Here is a 21,284-nt window from a genome sequence, read left to right as displayed (position 1 = left end):
GCGGGTGGTGATGGTGGTGGGGCTGGTGGTGGGCAGGGGTGTGCTGGTCACACACTCGTAGTTCGGGGTGCAGCAGTAGACGCGTATCCTGTAGTTGAGGCACAACTTAAATTTGCCGGTCTGGTCTTCGTTCTTGCACACCAGGCCAAAGTGGACGTCGCACTGCACGACCTGCCCGACCTGTTGGATGGCAACCTCGGGGTAGTCCTCTGCCTGGCACTCGATTTCCTTGGGCTGGTGACAGATCTTCTTGCCGGCGGCCCGGATGTGCTCGTAGGTTTCAAAGTCTCCCTGGCTGGGCCCCGGGGAGGGGAAGTCGACGTCGAACCATTCGGTCCAGGAGCACACTTCTTTTTGACAGGTGGTAATGGACGAGGTGGTGGTGGTGGTGGTGGAGCTCACGCCAGTGGAGGATATGGTAGGTGTCGGGGTGGGTCTGGTTGTGGTGGTGGAGGTCTGCTGTGTGGTTTCTGAGGAGGTGGGCCGCGTGGTGGGGGAGGAGGTCGTGGAGGTGGAGGTCGTGACTGTGGCGGAAGTCGGGGTGGTGGTGGTTGGTTTGCGGGTGGTGATGGTGGTGGGGCTGGTGGTGGGCAGGGGTGTGCTGGTCACACACTCGTAGTTCGGGGTGCAGCAGTAGACGCGTATCCTGTAGTTGAGGCACAACTTAAATTTGCCGGTCTGGTCTTCGTTCTTGCACACCAGGCCAAAGTGGACGTCGCACTGCACGACCTGCCCGACCTGTTGGATGGCAACCTCGGGGTAGTCCTCTGCCTGGCACTCGATTTCCTTGGGCTGGTGACAGATCTTCTTGCCGGCGGCCCGGATGTGCTCGTAGGTTTCAAAGTCTCCCTGGCTGGGCCCCGGGGAGGGGAAGTCGACGTCGAACCATTCGGTCCAGGAGCACACTTCTTTTTGACAGGTGGTAATGGACGAGGTGGTGGTGGTGGTGGTGGTGGTGGTGGAGCTCACGCCAGTGGAGGATATGGTAGGTGTCGGGGTGGGTCTGGTTGTGGTGGTGGAGGTCTGCTGTGTGGTTTCTGAGGAGGTGGGCCGCGTGGTGGGGGAGGAGGTCGTGGAGGTGGAGGTCGTGACTGTGGCGGAAGTCGGGGTGGTGGTGGTTGGTTTGCGGGTGGTGATGGTGGTGGGGCTGGTGGTGGGCAGGGGTGTGCTGGTCACACACTCGTAGTTCGGGGTGCAGCAGTAGACGCGTATCCTGTAGTTGAGGCACAACTTAAATTTGCCGGTCTGGTCTTCGTTCTTGCACACCAGGCCAAAGTGGACGTCGCACTGCACGACCTGCCCGACCTGTTGGATGGCAACCTCGGGGTAGTCCTCTGCCTGGCACTCGATTTCCTTGGGCTGGTGACAGATCTTCTTGCCGGCGGCCCGGATGTGCTCGTAGGTTTCAAAGTCTCCCTGGCTGGGCCCCGGGGAGGGGAAGTCGACGTCGAACCATTCGGTCCAGGAGCACACTTCTTTTTGACAGGTGGTAATGGACGAGGTGGTGGTGGTGGTGGTGGTGGTGGTGGAGCTCACGCCAGTGGAGGATATGGTAGGTGTCGGGGTGGGTCTGGTTGTGGTGGTGGAGGTCTGCTGTGTGGTTTCTGAGGAGGTGGGCCGCGTGGTGGGGGAGGAGGTCGTGGAGGTGGAGGTCGTGACTGTGGCGGAAGTCGGGGTGGTGGTGGTTGGTTTGCGGGTGGTGATGGTGGTGGGGCTGGTGGTGGGCAGGGGTGTGCTGGTCACACACTCGTAGTTCGGGGTGCAGCAGTAGACGCGTATCCTGTAGTTGAGGCACAACTTAAATTTGCCGGTCTGGTCTTCGTTCTTGCACACCAGGCCAAAGTGGACGTCGCACTGCACGACCTGCCCGACCTGTTGGATGGCAACCTCGGGGTAGTCCTCTGCCTGGCACTCGATTTCCTTGGGCTGGTGACAGATCTTCTTGCCGGCGGCCCGGATGTGCTCGTAGGTTTCAAAGTCTCCCTGGCTGGGCCCCGGGGAGGGGAAGTCGACGTCGAACCATTCGGTCCAGGAGCACACTTCTTTTTGACAGGTGGTAATGGACGAGGTGGTGGTGGTGGTGGTGGTGGTGGTGGAGCTCACGCCAGTGGAGGATATGGTAGGTGTCGGGGTGGGTCTGGTTGTGGTGGTGGAGGTCTGCTGTGTGGTTTCTGAGGAGGTGGGCCGCGTGGTGGGGGAGGAGGTCGTGGAGGTGGAGGTCGTGACTGTGGCGGAAGTCGGTTTGGTGGTGGTTGGTTTGCGGGTGGTGATGGTGGTGGGGCTGGTGGTGGGCAGGGGTGTGCTGGTCACACACTCGTAGTTCGGGGTGCAGCAGTAGACGCGTATCCTGTAGTTGAGGCACAACTTAAATTTGCCGGTCTGGTCTTCGTTCTTGCACACCAGGCCAAAGTGGACGTCGCACTGCACGACCTGCCCGACCTGTTGGATGGCAACCTCGGGGTAGTCCTCTGCCTGGCACTCGATTTCCTTGGGCTGGTGACAGATCTTCTTGCCGGCGGCCCGGATGTGCTCGTAGGTTTCAAAGTCTCCCTGGCTGGGCCCCGGGGAGGGGAAGTCGACGTCGAACCATTCGGTCCAGGAGCACACTTCTTTTTGACAGGTGGTAATGGACGAGGTGGTGGTGGTGGTGGTGGTGGTGGTGGAGCTCACGCCAGTGGAGGATATGGTAGGTGTCGGGGTGGGTCTGGTTGTGGTGGTGGAGGTCTGCTGTGTGGTTTCTGAGGAGGTGGGCCGCGTGGTGGGGGAGGAGGTCGTGGAGGTGGAGGTCGTGACTGTGGCGGAAGTCGGTTTGGTGGTGGTTGGTTTGCGGGTGGTGATGGTGGTGGGGCTGGTGGTGGGCAGGGGTGTGCTGGTCACACACTCGTAGTTCGGGGTGCAGCAGTAGACGCGTATCCTGTAGTTGAGGCACAACTTAAATTTGCCGGTCTGGTCTTCGTTCTTGCACACCAGGCCAAAGTGGACGTCGCACTGCACGACCTGCCCGACCTGTTGGATGGCAACCTCGGGGTAGTCCTCTGCCTGGCACTCGATTTCCTTGGGCTGGTGACAGATCTTCTTGCCGGCGGCCCGGATGTGCTCGTAGGTTTCAAAGTCTCCCTGGCTGGGCCCCGGGGAGGGGAAGTCGACGTCGAACCATTCGGTCCAGGAGCACACTTCTTTTTGACAGGTGGTAATGGACGAGGTGGTGGTGGTGGTGGTGGTGGTGGTGGAGCTCACGCCAGTGGAGGATATGGTAGGTGTCGGGGTGGGTCTGGTTGTGGTGGTGGAGGTCCGCTGTGTGGTTTCTGAGGAGGTGGGCCGCGTGGTGGGGGAGGAGGTCGTGGAGGTGGAGGTCGTGACTGTGGCGGAAGTCGGGGTGGTGGTGGTTGGTTTGCGGGTGGTGATGGTGGTGGGGCTGGTGGTGGGCAGGGGTGTGCTGGTCACACACTCGTAGTTCGGGGTGCAGCAGTAGACGCGTATCCTGTAGTTGAGGCACAACTTAAATTTGCCGGTCTGGTCTTCGTTCTTGCACACCAGGCCAAAGTGGACGTCGCACTGCACGACCTGCCCGACCTGTTGGATGGCAACCTCGGGGTAGTCCTCTGCCTGGCACTCGATTTCCTTGGGCTGGTGACAGATCTTCTTGCCGGCGGCCCGGATGTGCTCGTAGGTTTCAAAGTCTCCCTGGCTGGGCCCCGGGGAGGGGAAGTCGACGTCGAACCATTCGGTCCAGGAGCACACTTCTTTTTGACAGGTGGTAATGGACGAGGTGGTGGTGGTGGTGGTGGTGGTGGTGGAGCTCACGCCAGTGGAGGATATGGTAGGTGTCGGGGTGGGTCTGGTTGTGGTGGTGGAGGTCTGCTGTGTGGTTTCTGAGGAGGTGGGCCGCGTGGTGGGGGAGGAGGTCGTGGAGGTGGAGGTCGTGACTGTGGCGGAAGTCGGTTTGGTGGTGGTTGGTTTGCGGGTGGTGATGGTGGTGGGGCTGGTGGTGGGCAGGGGTGTGCTGGTCACACACTCGTAGTTCGGGGTGCAGCAGTAGACGCGTATCCTGTAGTTGAGGCACAACTTAAATTTGCCGGTCTGGTCTTCGTTCTTGCACACCAGGCCAAAGTGGACGTCGCACTGCACGACCTGCCCGACCTGTTGGATGGCAACCTCGGGGTAGTCCTCTGCCTGGCACTCGATTTCCTTGGGCTGGTGACAGATCTTCTTGCCGGCGGCCCGGATGTGCTCGTAGGTTTCAAAGTCTCCCTGGCTGGGCCCCGGGGAGGGGAAGTCGACGTCGAACCATTCGGTCCAGGAGCACACTTCTTTTTGACAGGTGGTAATGGACGAGGTGGTGGTGGTGGTGGTGGTGGTGGTGGAGCTCACGCCAGTGGAGGATATGGTAGGTGTCGGGGTGGGTCTGGTTGTGGTGGTGGAGGTCTGCTGTGTGGTTTCTGAGGAGGTGGGCCGCGTGGTGGGGGAGGAGGTCGTGGAGGTGGAGGTCGTGACTGTGGCGGAAGTCGGGGTGGTGGTGGTTGGTTTGCGGGTGGTGATGGTGGTGGGGCTGGTGGTGGGCAGGGGTGTGCTGGTCACACACTCGTAGTTCGGGGTGCAGCAGTAGACGCGTATCCTGTAGTTGAGGCACAACTTAAATTTGCCGGTCTGGTCTTCGTTCTTGCACACCAGGCCAAAGTGGACGTCGCACTGCACGACCTGCCCGACCTGTTGGATGGCAACCTCGGGGTAGTCCTCTGCCTGGCACTCGATTTCCTTGGGCTGGTGACAGATCTTCTTGCCGGCGGCCCGGATGTGCTCGTAGGTTTCAAAGTCTCCCTGGCTGGGCCCCGGGGAGGGGAAGTCGACGTCGAACCATTCGGTCCAGGAGCACACTTCTTTTTGACAGGTGGTAATGGACGAGGTGGTGGTGGTGGTGGTGGTGGTGGTGGAGCTCACGCCAGTGGAGGATATGGTAGGTGTCGGGGTGGGTCTGGTTGTGGTGGTGGAGGTCTGCTGTGTGGTTTCTGAGGAGGTGGGCCGCGTGGTGGGGGAGGAGGTCGTGGAGGTGGAGGTCGTGACTGTGGCGGAAGTCGGGGTGGTGGTGGTTGGTTTGCGGGTGGTGATGGTGGTGGGGCTGGTGGTGGGCAGGGGTGTGCTGGTCACACACTCGTAGTTCGGGGTGCAGCAGTAGACGCGTATCCTGTAGTTGAGGCACAACTTAAATTTGCCGGTCTGGTCTTCGTTCTTGCACACCAGGCCAAAGTGGACGTCGCACTGCACGACCTGCCCGACCTGTTGGATGGCAACCTCGGGGTAGTCCTCTGCCTGGCACTCGATTTCCTTGGGCTGGTGACAGATCTTCTTGCCGGCGGCCCGGATGTGCTCGTAGGTTTCAAAGTCTCCCTGGCTGGGCCCCGGGGAGGGGAAGTCGACGTCGAACCATTCGGTCCAGGAGCACACTTCTTTTTGACAGGTGGTAATGGACGAGGTGGTGGTGGTGGTGGTGGAGCTCACGCCAGTGGAGGATATGGTAGGTGTCGGGGTGGGCCTTGAAGTTTTTGTTGTTTGTGTTTCGTATGTAGTGTGGGTTGTTGTTTCTGATGTAGTTTCAGTGTGTATATATCCTGTTTCTGGTGGCATTGTTGAAATTGTAGTGCTTTTATGTTTTGTTATTAAGTGTGGTGTTGTTGGTAGTTCTGTGTACGGTGTACTTTGAGTCGTAGCTATTTGGGTGGGTGTTGGTTTTGTGGAAGTTGTAGTAGGCGCTTTACTTGTTGGGCATGGTACTGTTATATTTTGACAGCATTTAAATCTTATTTCATAATTATAGCAGATTGGTGGTAGTTGGTCTTTATTGTAGCATATCAACCCTTCTTCCGTGTTACATGTTATATGTTGTTCTAGTAGGGGATATGGTACATCAGGGAACCTTACTGCTCTGCATTCAACAGCCTTTCTGTTATTACAGACTTTGTATCCCTTCTTTTCAATGTTGTGTATTGTGTCAAAATCTCCATCATCATATCCAGACCCTGGGTAACTTGCATCGTACCACATTGACCAGTAGCATTCTTCTTCAATACAAGGTTGAGATGTTGAAGCAGAAGAAGTTACAGATGTTGTCATTTCACTTGTGCTTGTAGTTGTTTCTTTAGTAGTTGAAGTTGTGAATGTTGTACTTTCAGAAGTTGTAGTAAGTGGTAATGTAGTGGTTGAAAATGATGTGGTTTCTTCAGTTGAACTTGATGTTTCTGTGCTTTTAGCTGGTGTCATGGTTGGTGTTGATGTGCTGAAATTTGTTGTGGAAGAACATGGTACAAAAGCACAGCATAAGATTCTTATTTCATAATTGTAGCACATTGTTGAAATCTGATCTTTGTTGTAACATATAAGACCAGCTGTTGTACTGCATTCTACTTCTTGGCCAAGGTCTTTTAGTGTTATGTTAGGGTATTTCTCTGCTCTGCATTGAACATCCCGTGGAGCTTTACAGACTTCATAACCTTTAGCTCTCAAATCTTGAAAGGTTTCAAAATCTCCACCATCGTAGCCAGGGGTTTGCTGACTCCCGTCATACCATTCTGACCACTCACAGACTTCATGAACACATATTGATGTAGTTGGTGTCACTGTGAAAGTGAAAAATAAGGTATCAGGAAACTTATCTTCCTTCATATATTTCCTTTTTTATTTTATTAAATGGGCTGAAAATTTTCCTAAGGTCATTTTCTTGCATGATGAGCCTGTAGTGCATCAGTTTATTGTTCTTATAATTTCGTATGAAGTAGAACAGAAAATCTATCACGTAGCAATTTAATGTACCAATGTGCTTGGAACTGTCAATTCCAAAAAGAATGCTTATTATATTTTACAAAGGGCTGAAATAAGTCTCAGACATAGTTTATACACATTGGGTGGTTGGAAATAACTTTTTGTTGTTGTTGTTTTGCCTTTGATTTAATGTAATTTCTTGTTTGTTTTTTTTTCAGTATTTATCAGTCTCTCCATAGTGTCAAAGCCTGATTGAAATCCAGTGGAAAGAATAACATTTAGTCTAGATTCATAGGTTCCTTTTTCTTCCAAATGCATTGACTCCTTATGTGATATGCTGCATTGTCTTTTCTCTTCCATTTAACATAAAAGATGTCTAATGCAGCATTATTAGCACCCCTACACTTCATAGTGTAGCTCTAGTCTTAAGAAACCATTTATTGGTTGGAGAGCAGTCTGTAAGCTTTTGCAGGTGAATTCTTACTGTGAAATGGCTGGAAAATGCTTAATGAATTCCAGCTAGGCTGGTGTTTTCTGTGTTTCAAAACTTGTTGTTTTAATTTTATACTGAATAAGTATTTAATTAAACAACTTGTGCACCTAGTAATTACAGATTACCAACCTGAAGAATGCTGAACAAGAATACTAAAAATGAAAATTTCGGTGTCTTAATGCCAATATCTGAGCAGTCCACTTAGTACTGTAATTATAAATACCATGAACCTTATCAGGAATTTTTCAAAAAGTAGCAATACTGTAATTGCCACTACAGAAAATTCTACAGAAAAATAATGACTTATTCAGTAAAGATTATTCCAGCTATAGAAACTGTTACAGTTACAGATAATAAATCTGACACTGGTTTTTTAATCGTTCACCAGAAAGCTAAGCAAAATAATAGTATCAAACCAGTGTGCAGTGGTTTTGATTTTGGCGTTTTTAGAAGTGGTTTTATTTTCTGTTTATTTCCTTGTGTTAGTTTGTTTACCAAATATCGACTGAAACCAAATACAAATAACAAATGAGACTTGCTGTCTTTTATTTTGAGGTTGCATTAATCCATTTATGTTGTGAGTGTGGGCATGGTTTTGTAGCTCTTGTTTTACTCTCTAATGAAGGAATATGCCCTTACGGGCTGTAAAGGCTGTACCTGTGGAAGTAGCAACAGGTGGCGTAGTGCTGAAGTGAAACGTTGTTGTTGTGGGTGATGTTGAGACTGGACATCCATAGACAAACCTTTCAATAGTTCCATTGGGACCACAGACCGCAACAATACACCCTCCTGTGCCATCTGTAGTATTGTAGATCACATCTCTATAGTTGTATTTACGTCCCTCATAAATGCAGACACATTCTGTAAATCAGGAGAGGGTGTTACTGTTTGTTATCCAAAACACAGAGTTCCTCAAATATATCCTATACAGATAAAACCAACATTGTCAACATACCATTTTCATCATATTTGCATTTTTTGCCATGAATTGTGCATTCACTGGAAAAGAAAAAAAAGGAGATTATGATGTGAATATATTGGTTCATGACATCATTTTATTGTTTCATTTTTTTGCTATTTTCAATTCTTTGCTATTCATTCAGTGTTTATACGTAGAAAGACCCTATCTTCTCTGAGTTAGATGTTCAGTTCTCCTGTACAAATTCAGATTAGGTAGGATGACTCTGTTTTCTAGCAAGAAAGGCAGCTTTTCTGTGTCAGCATAGTAAACATGCAGTATTGTTATTGGTGCTTTTGGGAGCTGGGCAACGATGTGGGGAGGGGTTCTGAAATGTTCTTATCTCCCTGACTGGTAGTTATTTTTTGTAAGGGAAGGTGCAGTAAATGTATAATTTTGAGAAAGCATCACTGTATCACAGATATTGAGGTTGTCTACACAGCGAATCTCAGACTTCCAAAAGATGCAGGAATATATTCTGGTTTTAAAGGGAATTATCTATTATCTGTTAAGAACTGAATATTGATATATTTATTTACAGTGACTAAGGGCATCTGTACGCTGAACAAACTCAAGTAAATATAGACATGTATTTAACAGGTTAGGTTTAGTGCTGTTAATGATGTAGCTGAGGCAGGCAAAGCTGTCTCTGAACTGCAAAACATGCCATGAAATTTGGGTTAGTTCAGCTGAGTTTCTCGCTAAGCTCTCTGCCATTCTGACTGCACCGCTTACAGTATTCAAGTGTAGCTACTCTAAAGGTATCTTAGAACAGGTGTTAACTGCTTCCCAACTGGTTCTGCTAACTTTGTGCTATTTGACAGAAGGCTTAGCAGCACTTGTCCCAGCATGTCATCGGTTCTGACAGAATGTGTAAGAATACTTGCTAACAGTTGCAAATATGGAAGTACCAGGACAATAACAGAAACAAGATCAAAACTATGAAGATTAGTCGCCTACTAACTTCTAAATAATTTCACATAGTAACTGTAGGACTATCTTAATAAAAATTATCCGGCTATTTTCATAACTATTATTATTTTAATTTGCTTTTCCTTAATTTAATAATAATAATAATAATAATAATAATTTTAAAGTACTTCAGTTAGAGTACAGAATAACAGAAAATTAATCTCTCTATGGTAAAATGTTTCACCATGTCATCATTTAATTTTCTGGGGAAGGAAGAATGTTAGACGTTATTCAGCAGCCTGAGTGGCCTAGTTCCTGTGGGCAAACAAACTTAATGCATGATCAATTATGTTCCACAGCTTTAAATTCAACATTTAAAAATCTTTACTAATCCTACCATGATTGACAATTCTGCTTTGAAGGCATCTGCATTCCTGGTTTGTAATTTTTTCCATTTTCATAACAACCACAATTAGAAACACAAGTCATGGTTTCCTCATCAAAATAGGGCTTATTCTTTGGACACTGCGGATAGCAGCCTGCAATAAAAAATGAGAGTTATGTTGATACATGGCCTTTCACAAGTAGAAGTAACTCTATACTCTCCTTATATCTGCTTTCCCTATATTATCCCATATGGCAAGTGGACTTCCAGACTCTCTCTCTTCTGTTCCTTTGACTGCACATGAAGCTTTGGAGCATTTTGTCCTCATCTTCTCTCCAAACAATTTCATAGCCATTAGGCAGTAATTAGAAAATCTCTTCTTATAATTTCTAATATAAACATGTCATATGCTAAGTAACATGAATTTGGTTAATCATACTGCATTTTAGCTTCTTATAAGTAGAATAAGATATGCATAATTATGTTTACCTTCCAAACCTCTCAACTCATGAAGGCATTTCCCACTTGGATTATTGCAGGTCTTCATGCAAGGGGCTCCACATGGCTGGTAATGCCACTCACATTCCCCTTGTGGATTGTAGTAATCACAGAACAGAGCTAGAGGAAGAAGGAATGACAGAAAAAGACTTTTGATCTTTTTGCTCTACAGTATTCCAGTTTTGCTGGGTAAAAATCCCATGGGAGCAGCATAGTCACATAGGTGGTGAAAGCTATATTGTCTTATTTCTAATTTAAAACAATTGTTGCACTTCTACCACCTTTTGACACCGATAAAGTTATAAAACATAGAACAGACTTATACATTAAGCATGAAAATCAATTAATTGAATCACTGATTTTAGCTAGTATGCACTAATATTTATTTACACTGAGCCTGATGTAGACAGGTGGGAGTGTAATACAATATTATAGTTCACCAGTGGTGTGTCATGATTGACAAGTAAATCAGACAGTAGTGACACCCCTTGTCAGGTTACTATCAATAGTTTCATTTTAAGAAAATAGATTGGCTTCCAGTGATTTAGTCAACTTGCTTTGTAGGTTTTTTTGCTGGTTTTAGAATACAGCAATGCCTCTTACAAATATAATTACATCCTTCTTTCTTTCTTTGTCCCATTTGTTTTTCTTCAGCACCCCCCCCTTTTTTTTTTCCCCTCTAGACCCCTTCAAAATGTAGTAGGGTGAAACTCACGACAAATGGATGGAGTCCTCCATGAAATGCAGATGTCCCGCTCATTACACACTTGAGCATAGGCAGCTACTGCTGTACAGAAACATTCACAGTCTCCTCCAGTGTCGCAGGCACAAGCGTCATCCACACATGCTTGATAATATTCATTTGGTTCAACCTGTTGGAGAAAACATTTGAGTTTTCATGCATTTGTCCTCTTTGAAAAAGCATTCATTGTCCTAAAAAATGTGAATAAAATATCTTAAACTGACAACTCTGTATGTGTGAGAGAGAAGAAAAGAGAAAACCATGAGAATGCTTTGAGAAATTAAGAGGAAAATGTAGAATAAAGATATTACTAATAAGTCATAATTCTAAGAACTATTTGATGTTGAAGATACATTTGCAGAACTAATAGTTGCATTACTACAAGCTAGCACACAGTCATACATATCAGAAGGATGATATTCATATTAGTAGAAAATTATCCCATTATCCCATTAGAAAATAAACATATCTTGAGATTTTTCTGTGATTGCCCCTTCTAATAAAAACAACAACAAAAACAACAACAAAACCAAAACAACCTATCCGTTTCTTTAGTGTACTAGCTCAAGGCACAAGCTGAGAAAATGAAAGTGAAAATACTTTCTATGCAGTCTCCCTGGAACTTGGTTTGATTTCACCTTGTCAAGCATGACAAAGTGTTTTTTATTGTATTTTTCAGCTCTCCCACATAAAAATTAATGTAATTTATGGCTCAAGACAACTTAAGACTGAAGTTTTTGCCATACCTCGGAGTGACACTTTGCAAACACTTCACTGGTAATGATGCTGCATTGCTTCTGTGCCCAGGCTTTCCTGTATGGATTTGCAGTGCATGGATCTTTGGTACGATTGGCATTTGGGCAACTAGAAGACACTTTCCAGCTGTTGGCAAACTCCAGCACATTTCCTACCACGGACTGACTGCGAGTAGTGAAGTCATTATTTCCATTGCCATCATAGTTTCCGCAAAGTCCGCAGACGTGTCCCTGCATGGGGATAAACGCAAAAAGACAGAGATCAGTAAGGCACAGTTTCTCAGTAACTGTGAGTAATAGACCTTCAGAATTAATCTTATTTAAGATTATCTGGTCCTCTTCAGTAACAGGCTTGGGTATTTTTGTAAAATACCTTTCTTGAAGAGATGTCTCTAACTTGTTGTTAGGAAGGGTAAGGACAGGAAGCAGAAGAGACTCATGGGTTTTGCTCTTAGTATTGAGCTAATTAGTTTTATCTAAACCTGAACATAGCTCTTCAGCGTGGCTTTTCATGAAGAAAGCTACTGATGTGGTTACTGTTACGCCATTGTTGAATAATGTAAATTAAGGAAGAATAAGTAGTACTCAATCTAAGTCAACACTACAAGGATAATAATATGCAATTTCTGCTCTTTCAGTCTTCTGGTTATAGCCCAAATTTCCATTTTTTTCTTTAGGAGATAACATGAATATCTTTCAGAAATAGTTTTATCCAGGTTTTGGATTTTAAAATGTACCTGAAAGCTGGGACTAAGTTTGATGAATATACTGGTTTTCTTGTCCCACATGAGTATCAGACCAACAGTAGTGTCAACCACCAGGTAGATGCCCATGGAACGGATTTGGAATGGCATTTTTCCTCCAGGTGCCCTCTGGATGACATCAGAGCGTCCATCACTGAGTACCAGCTCAAAGTTCTAGGACAGGAAAAGAAAAGCTCAGAGGTCGATTTAAAAAGTCACCTCTTGGGTACAATTTTATATATTGCCAATAACTGTTATTAAAATAGCAACTCTGTTATCATTATAATTGTTTTATTCAACAACATCATGTTAGGCAATTTCTCTTTGGAATTCCCTCCTCTGCTTTCTCTAGCAGAGACAAGAACTGTTAGCAGTGAACAAAGAAGCGTAGTAACATTTTCACTGTCTTGGAGGACACTTCTATGATGCAGTCTATCTGGGACAGCCTGTTCCATCCTTCTGGCCCATTAGACCTGAGGTAAATCTTATTAAAGAAAATACTTACCCCCAGGAAAACTTTAATAGACTTAGAGCAGGTGGTTCCTGTGGTGCCACATGGAATGTTCTCAGTGATGACTCTGAATGTTCCCTGGTTCATAGTTTGTTGACCACAGTAGTTCTGAAACACAGGAACGATATTCAGTGTTAACTATGCTACAAGGTCATATGTAAAATGGAAGGTACTTCAACAGTGCTAAAATCTGGGAAGGACTCCGTTACCTGGACCAGAACATATTCACAGTCTCCTTCAAAGTCAAAGCGTTTGCCATCAAAGGTGGTATAATGCCCATCTCCATAAACAGAACAGGTTTCCAGGCAGGGTTCCTCAGAGCAGTGCCATTTTCTGTTTCTGCATGTGCTGCAAAAGACAAAAAGCACTTCAAATGTAAAAACCAGACGTACACATAATATAGCTATATGCGCATTCCTGCATGTACATCTATCTGATTTTAAAAAATATTAAACCTATAATGAAAAAATAAGGTTTACTTATTCTCAGAAATGCAGCATAGCTCAAAAGCCTTTGGGATTTACCCAAAGACTGTGTTACTTCATGATGTCACGCATAGCTTGAGTTAGAAAATACTTCAAATCTTTCACATTTCCAAATCTTGTTGAATGTATGGAAATGTAAGGATTGCCTGTGAGGAAAAGAGCTTTCTTGCTTGAATGAATATGACAACATCCAAACCATATTGTTCTTCTGACCAATTGCAATTTCTCTGCTGTGTGCCATTGTAAAAAACAGACAGACCTTGCTTTTTGGGTACTAAGTGGATCATCTTACGTGGGATCACTTCCTATAAATATTGACACTGCTAGAGTGAAATGCTGTAATTCACCTAGAGCTTCAACTATTTCTTTTCAGATACTCAAAAATATTATTTTTCAGTATGCTCTTACCAGTTGTTACAGCCAACTCTGACTGATTCTCCTGGACTGTAGGAAATCCCATTGTGAATACATGGACAGTCTTCTGGAGCTATACAGCCACCTTTGCCATCTAACACTTGATTATGAGGACATACGCATCCAGAGATACACTGAGTTCTGTACTGTAAGAACCACATAGAAAACATAACTCGAAGCATTTCCCTGATAGAAGAGTCCAGCTGCAGCTGGCAATTGTAAAAGATGTCCAGTTGAATATGCTTTCAACTGGGTATAAAGAGGCTATGCTTACACATTCCATATCTAGAGTCTGACAGCTCTTCTGGCATTCTGCTCCTACCACATCTGCAGTGGCATTGCCACAATCAATATAGACCATGGGATGTGCACAGACTGAAAGACAGAAAAGCCATGAGAGATGTGAGTTCAACCATGTATTTATATCTTCATGTTTCCTTACTGCAGAGTGAAGGAAAAAAAACCCTAAAGACTCCTTTGTGAGGTATGTGTACCTTAATATCATGCATTTGACCAGAAAGAGAAAATGAGTATTGTTTTGAAGTCATGCTCATCTGGTTTTTGTGCTTATGTGTGGACTGCTTGTAGGAATTCATGTTTAGTTAGCTTAGTGAAACACTTCCTTTCAGCAAAAATATTAAAAAAACAGGAAAACTAAGATCTTGGTTTACTTTGTAGTTTTCTTAGGTTTTTAGTATTTTTACTTTATTTATATTGTCGATATTTTTCTCCTCACATTTACTGAGGTGACCAAGTATTTTTTACCCCTGGGTAACCCAGGAAGTTATAACTTTTTTCAGCTATCTGAAAGGTAAGACAATATTTCTTTATATTTTGGGGTATCCTCTAAATTACAGAAGTCATCTGTTCATTTTCTTGACTGATTTCAGACTTTGACAATTTGCATCATTATGACAAAAAAAGACAGAACTGAAAAGAATAAAGATGGAAAGGGAGAATTAAAGAAAATCTTAAGTGATACGTTACCTGGTTCGGGTTTCTCGCCAATGCAGCTCAGCTTTCCATAGGTGCAAGTGCTATAAAAAAAGAGAATAGGTATGTTTGTGCTTTTCCTTGTAAAGTTTCAGCTTGTTTCCTAATGAATTTGAAATAATGAACAATTACCATGTGACAAAACAGAGAAAATGTGTTTTTTACCAGAATAGCTTGTACTATTCAAAACTATAAAATATTAGAGCAGATAAAAATACAAGTATGTTCTGTATAAAGACAGGTTTTCTCTGACCATTTGCCTCATTAAAAACTGTCCCTCAGAATAGTTCAGATTCCATTTATAATGGGAAAAATCTGAAATGGGATTATCAAGCATCTTTTACCATGGAATAAGTCTTGCACAGTCATGGATAAGAAAAGTATATATCATGAAGGAATATATGGATAAGAGAAAGTATGTGAGGTGGGAAGAGAGGGACGGAGGGAGTGACTGGGTGGGAGTTTGGCTGTTAGCCAAGGCTAGCCCACCACAGTATGGTTTGTTGAATTCCTACAGTAGCCTAAGTACAGTCTTCCAAACATGGATAGTCATAACAATTTTTAAGGATCTGTGATTTGTTGTATTGAAATTATTGGGGAGAGAAATGCATTTGATTTGAATAGATTGCCTAATGTGTATGTGGTTTCACGACTGCCTATATCCAATCTCATTCTTTTCTTTACAAATCTCTTACCAGACAACACCATTATCATGAATAACTTCTCCAGAAGACAGAGGCATTCCTTTGTAGTAACAAGGACAGCTAGAAGCAGGTACACATTTGCCATTTTCATCCATGTAGGTTCCATTCATGCAGGTGCAGCCATCAACTGGAACAAACTTGATGCTGCACGTGACATCAGGCTCACTCAGAGACCGGCAGGTGGGTTGACAGGAATCGACATTGTAAGTGTACTTCAAGGATTTCGGACACAAGGTGGTGTATTTTGCTTGAGAACAAAAAAGTGAGTTACATTTGTAGTTTATTTAAGAATCGATGTAGGTATAAATGCAGTTCTTATATATGATAAACATGGCAATGTATGTACACGTGCTTTACTGATATCCTCAATAGTGTAATTTTTTCTTTTTGTACCACTAGAGCAGAATATTCCCCTATAAATGTGTCACAGGTACAAATGTTTTGCCCAGGTTGAAAAAAGAAAAAGGTTCAATTATATTAATGCATGTCATGTTTTTTCTTCATTGCTATTTTTTTTTCCAAAGTAAATTGAGAAACATCCTACTTATTTTACTCCTGTTGCAAGACAAGTGAGGTCCATGTTGCTTCTGCTGCTTCTGAGCAAGCAGTTTAACAAAGCCTCTTTTTTCTATTCCTCCCTGCTTACTGCTTGTCTTTTATGGTATTCCCTTCCTCCTCAAATGCTTGAGTCAATGCTATACTTAAAACACAATTTAACACAATTTACTGTGCAAATCCCTGAAAGCTACTGTGTGGGGCCTCTGGACGGTCATTTTCAAGATGCAAAGGGATGTAGAACTTACTGCAGGCTTTGTTTCTCCATCCAGTGAGGAAAACTCCTTTAGCAGCACAGGCCCTGACATAGCTGGAAAGGGCAGCACACATGCAGTCCTCACTCTTCTCACAGTTACACGTGTCAAACATGCAGTTCTAGGGACAGAGGATGACAGATGATCATCGGATTGTTGTGTCAAAGCCATGGTGCTCTAGACTTTTTAGTGCCATGTTTGTTAGAGCTAAAAGTGAGTGTAATTCATATGCATAAGTAAACATATGCCCGGTTTTCATTTGAAGATTTCATTGAGTACTTCCAAAAAAGATGCTTTGCAAGGAGAGAGAGTAATTAGAGTCTGACAATTTTAAACTATTTTTTCTTTTTCTTGTTCTTTTTTACTTTTTCAGGTGCTGGTAGGTTTCCCAGCTACTTCCAGGTTGTAGTCACTGTGTCATATATACTTAGAACAAGTAGAGGGTATTTGATGCCACCCAGCTTTTAGGGCTTAGGCTCAGGAGTTTGGGTTCTCTGCATCAGAGGAATGAAGAAAACAAGAAGTCATTTAATGTGTTGCAGTGCCGGGCAAGGTCACTATAATGTTGTCATTCCGGAAGATGTTTGGTGAGCATAATCTTGCAGATTTTCAATAACAGGGAGACTTTGTAAAGTCCCCAGGCACTCTGTTCCAGAGCTTCATCACCTTGAATTCTTGGAACATTTTTGTTTGCACCTTATCTAAATCTCTTTGCTGCTTCTTACACACGTTTCTTGCCTTGCCCTCGGAACTATCCAAAAGCCTTCAGAGAGCAGTTCAGAGCAGCTGGGCAAAGTGCTAGTTAAGATTCTGACTAAAGACCTGATAAGGACTCCAGTTAATACCTAAAAATAGGTGCAGCAGGAATATACCTGTAAGTTTATCCTCCTGGGAATGAAAATGAAGATACTTTTACAAAGAAGTAATTATTATGAAGGGGATGTAAAAACGAACCCCTGGCTTGAAAAGAACTATCATGAATGCATCTCCTTCCAATTAGCAAATTATTCTCTCAGGTGTTAGTAACTCTTGATCTGAGTCTTTTTCTTTTAAATGGGAAAAAGTTAAGAGCCAAGTACCTTCTGGTAAACTTCTGGATTCACTGTCGAATGACATTCAGCAAAAGGTCCCACGGCATCAGAGAGCAGTCCACACCAATGCTGAGCATACTGGTCTGTGAATTGAAAACATGATAAGAATGTCTGTTGTACTTCATTGTCTAAACTCTTGTCTCAATGTAACTATAGTTCCTGCAGAGAAATTGTAGAAGCTTACTCTGCAGTAGAATTCAGCTCTGCATTTGCTGGAACACAAACAGCCTTTCACTTCCTCTATACAGAAACACAAATCTTCATAAACTGAATGCTCTTGATCTATGGTAGTTGTCATGGAATAAACTAACACATCCTTAGCTGAATTTTGAAAAAGAAGGTTCACATTGTGAATAAAAATATGCTAGTACATCTCAGAAATCGGAAGAGGGGCTTGTGAATGCTCAAAAATTACATATTTCATTGGCTGAAATAGGACCTGAGAGCCATGAAGCTCTGAATTTTAAGTCTGGTTCTCAGTTTAACAGTGGAAGGACCACACTAAGTCCAGCCTTCAGTGAGACTATGCACAGCTTTTTTCCTATATGGCAAACACTCTTTCCTAGGAATCGATCCCCAATAGGCTGATGGTTGCAGTTTCCCTTAAATAAGCTGGCAAACCACTTGTTTTCTTTATCCAAAGCAATATTTTTAAAGATCCAAAATATTTTCCTAGTTATTATTTATCGGTTGAAGCCTTCTAGTGTCAACTGAGGAAAATAGTGTCTGTGCAAGCTGTCCACTGCTATTTTGGTTCAGTGCTGGGTGGTTGATCAGCTTATTCCTCCTTTCCATCTTAAAAGAGACTAGAAGAGGTTACTGTATGCTGAGCTTACCATTCTGTATGCTGAGAGTACAGGGGTTCTCAAAGGTGTTTTGGGCATCATGACAATCAGCCCGAGTTTTCCAAGTATTGCCAAAGGCTGCTGAAGTACCCTCTATTACACCGCTGGTGGTTTTGAAATCATCTGTCTGCACGTCATTGAAGTTACCACAGAGACCTGAAAGGAAGCAGATGGGCTGTGAAAATCTCCTTCAGAGCGAAGTATACTGGGGAAGGCATTGTTGTGATAAGATCACTTACCACAGGTCTGCCCTTTATGTGATGGGTCCAAGTCTATAAAAAGTTGCATGAGAGGAACAAGCTGAACCTGTAGCTGAAGACCAAAGCTTGTTTGCAGAATGATGAAGAAAGATGATGGTCTGAAGATGGTGACATTCGCTAGGGACATAAGCACATATGAGTTATCATTTCATGTGAGATAAGCAGTTGAAATAACTGTTCATTATATAGAGGGATTCTACAGCTGTGTTTGATATGATCCTAATTTCTGAAGAACTGAGGGGAAAATTATTCATATAGGATTTCAAATCCAGCACCAAAGCAGGCTGTCTTTACCCTAAACAACAAATATATAAAACACCTCCACTTCCTGTCAGGTGTTTTAAAATAAGGGGAAGAACACACACTTCTGTTGCTATTTAAAAGAGCACCTTTGCTTGACCAAAATGATACACCATGATTTAGTGGTAGACTTCTACCTGGACCTATTCTGTCTTTTCAAGGTTTGCTTTATTTTCAGATGCAGTAATATCTGAGAACTGGCATGAGAGAAAATCTCCAGTGATGAATGTGTACCAAGCAAAGGGACAGAGGGAACACAGGGAACTAAACTGAAGATATTGGACTCCTGTTGCGAATCAGAATTTTTCTTTCCCCTTTTAGGGCAATATTTTGATCTGGACGTGTGCAATGATACTATTTGCTTGAATTAATTCTCCATCTCATCAGATCTTGCTAAAATTAGACCATAATTTTGCTAAAATTATAAGAGTTGAACAGGCAAATCCTATTACTTTCAAAATGAGTGACTATGCTCTATTGGAATATCTAGGGTTTGCTGCAAAGGTGACCAAAGGTGAAATTTGGCTTTAGATTAACCTGTGTAATAACATTTCATAGTAAAAAATTAGAAACATTACAGAAGTCTTCCAAAGAAACTTACCTGCAGAAAATGGGAGCTGTGTGTAGATCATATTCACAAATACACTGCCAGAAGGCTGGATCACAATGTTCTGCCCAAAAGAAAAGGCAATGATTATCAAGCATATTTAGGGAAGATTAAACACTTTCCAAATGTTTTCTATCTGGTATTGTTCAGGATAAAGGAAAAAAAAGTGGAGGGATCCTGTGATGATGTTCTATATATTTCTATACTATTTCTTTAATCTTTATTACTGTGGTCCATTGACTGTCAAAACAAACAAGCAAAAGACCAAAGACAACTAAACGATAGAAAATTACTAAGATCTTGACTTCCGATGGACCTACTCTATTCTTAATTTTTCCTTGAATAATGTTCAAATGAGATAAAACAAAAAAATCATGCAGATTTCCTGTCTGTGCTGTTATGTGTCGTTTGTCTATTAAGCTTTGAAAACATCCCTGCAGAATGTTAGGTGCCTCCATTTTCGACTTACAGTTTGTCCCCCACTTAGGCTGATGGCGATGCCCTTGAGGCATGTCTCAGTGTCAGTCAGGCCACACTTGTGGATATCTCCCAGAACAGTAAATTCATTGCTGTCACAGAGCTAGAAGATAACAAAATATGTCGTTAAAAGGATTTGATATATTAAAATATTGTTATGTTAAAAAGGCTCACACTCAAATGACATTTTTTAGTAAAGTGAGTCTTAAAATATTGTTTATTCCTTTTCTTACTGTTCATATCTTCTTACATATATGTATACAGTCACCAGAAAGAAGCAGTTATAAAACACCAGACAGCTAATATTTAATTAAAGAACTAGTGGGAAGCATGGAGATGGTTTCATGGAACCTAAAAACTCAGTGCAATCCTAAAACAATGATCAAAGAACACAAAACTACTGCAGCATGTTCATTTAGTATAACCCTAACAGAAAGCCCCCTGAAATCCATTTAAGGTTCCGTGTTGACCCTCTGTGTTTCAGGAAGTTGATATGATAGCCAGTATTTTTAATCCAAAAAACCCCCAACCATTTTCCTTTAGTAAATTGCTTTAGCAAGGATTGTGACTAATTTTTACCTTGGTTAAAACATAGCTACAGTCTCCAAAGAAGGAATAATGTTTCTCATCAAATGTTGAAATGTGGGAGCCTCCTTCAATACTGCAAGTCCCGGGGCATGACTGGGTGACACAAGACCATTCACCTCCCACACAGGTACTGAAATGAAGAAGGCATTCAGTGCACTTGAGTAATACAAGTATAAATAAAATAAGAGACAATAAGACAGTTGATGCCTTGTTTTTCCTCTTGAAGCATTGATCATACTGTCAAAGAAAGCAACATTGCTTTGAAATCTCAGAATAAGTATGGGGCAGGCATATTTTTATTAGTGATATTTTTTTATATATTGCTGTTCATTTCCAGTGTTTGGACAGAATTCAGTCCTGGTGAACCTGGCTTCCATTCTGCTGCATACAAAGGATTGTCCCTCATCTCCATCAGCATGGCTTAAGTTTCAAACATGTTAGGTATTTCTTGGAAAATAGCATGCATGTTTGTGGTTCTTGTATTCATGGGTAGATGGGTGCATTTGCATATGCTTATGCAATAATACTTCAGTAACTATAATGATGCTGAAAAAAATATGTGTCATATCTGTCAAACACACATCTCAGATGTGATCTCCCACTCTGTCTAATGCAACGTGTCCCTAAATGTCACATCCTCCATAGTATTTACATGAGCACCCTAGTATTACACTGTAGTGCTGCAAAGGACCTAACACAGTAATTCACATTTTTAAATATCTTCAGTAACTGAATTGAATAGCCTCCTTTAATTGATTGGTCTTGAAATTGCAGTACCTATATCTAAACCCCAATTTTTACTTCCAAGTGTGAGTAGAAAACAGAGATATAAGTATCTTCTAAAAACACGTAATCAAGAAAACTTCAATTGATAAGTAGCCCCATTTCTTTTTTACAGGAATTTGGTAATTTTTCCCTGTCTTCCAAATGTTCAAGTAATGCACCTAAAAGGAGAAGTATG

General features: G+C 43.2%; 1 protein-coding gene across 1 annotated transcript in view; it reads right to left on the bottom strand.

The window, feature by feature from the left end:
• MUC5AC (mucin 5AC, oligomeric mucus/gel-forming) overlaps positions 1–21,284 on the bottom strand; it is a 49,360-nt gene that overhangs the window by 19,379 nt on the left and 8,697 nt on the right. Inside the window, exons 11-35 of the mRNA XM_056354524.1 lie at positions 20,315–20,453; positions 19,728–19,838; positions 19,253–19,322; positions 18,331–18,468; positions 18,083–18,247; positions 17,235–17,329; positions 16,150–16,276; positions 15,338–15,593; positions 14,637–14,686; positions 13,924–14,024; positions 13,644–13,795; positions 12,960–13,098; positions 12,745–12,858; positions 12,234–12,413; positions 11,488–11,727; positions 10,715–10,871; positions 9,991–10,119; positions 9,514–9,655; positions 8,202–8,245; positions 7,904–8,107; positions 3,417–6,611; positions 2,880–3,359; positions 2,313–2,792; positions 1,746–2,225; positions 54–1,658 (exon numbers count right to left, since the gene is read on the bottom strand). Of these exons, the coding sequence (XP_056210499.1) occupies positions 54–1,658; positions 1,746–2,225; positions 2,313–2,792; positions 2,880–3,359; positions 3,417–6,611; positions 7,904–8,107; positions 8,202–8,245; positions 9,514–9,655; positions 9,991–10,119; positions 10,715–10,871; positions 11,488–11,727; positions 12,234–12,413; positions 12,745–12,858; positions 12,960–13,098; positions 13,644–13,795; positions 13,924–14,024; positions 14,637–14,686; positions 15,338–15,593; positions 16,150–16,276; positions 17,235–17,329; positions 18,083–18,247; positions 18,331–18,468; positions 19,253–19,322; positions 19,728–19,838; positions 20,315–20,453 (8,993 nt within the window). The remainder of the gene's footprint in view (positions 1–53; positions 1,659–1,745; positions 2,226–2,312; positions 2,793–2,879; positions 3,360–3,416; positions 6,612–7,903; positions 8,108–8,201; positions 8,246–9,513; positions 9,656–9,990; positions 10,120–10,714; positions 10,872–11,487; positions 11,728–12,233; positions 12,414–12,744; positions 12,859–12,959; positions 13,099–13,643; positions 13,796–13,923; positions 14,025–14,636; positions 14,687–15,337; positions 15,594–16,149; positions 16,277–17,234; positions 17,330–18,082; positions 18,248–18,330; positions 18,469–19,252; positions 19,323–19,727; positions 19,839–20,314; positions 20,454–21,284) is intronic.

This window comes from Falco biarmicus, chromosome 10 (genome assembly GCF_023638135.1).
Source record: "Falco biarmicus isolate bFalBia1 chromosome 10, bFalBia1.pri, whole genome shotgun sequence".
NCBI lineage: Eukaryota > Metazoa > Chordata > Aves > Falconiformes > Falconidae > Falco > Falco biarmicus.
The sequence above is the reverse complement of the archived record's forward strand: the minus strand, read 5'-3'. Positions and strand labels throughout refer to the sequence as shown.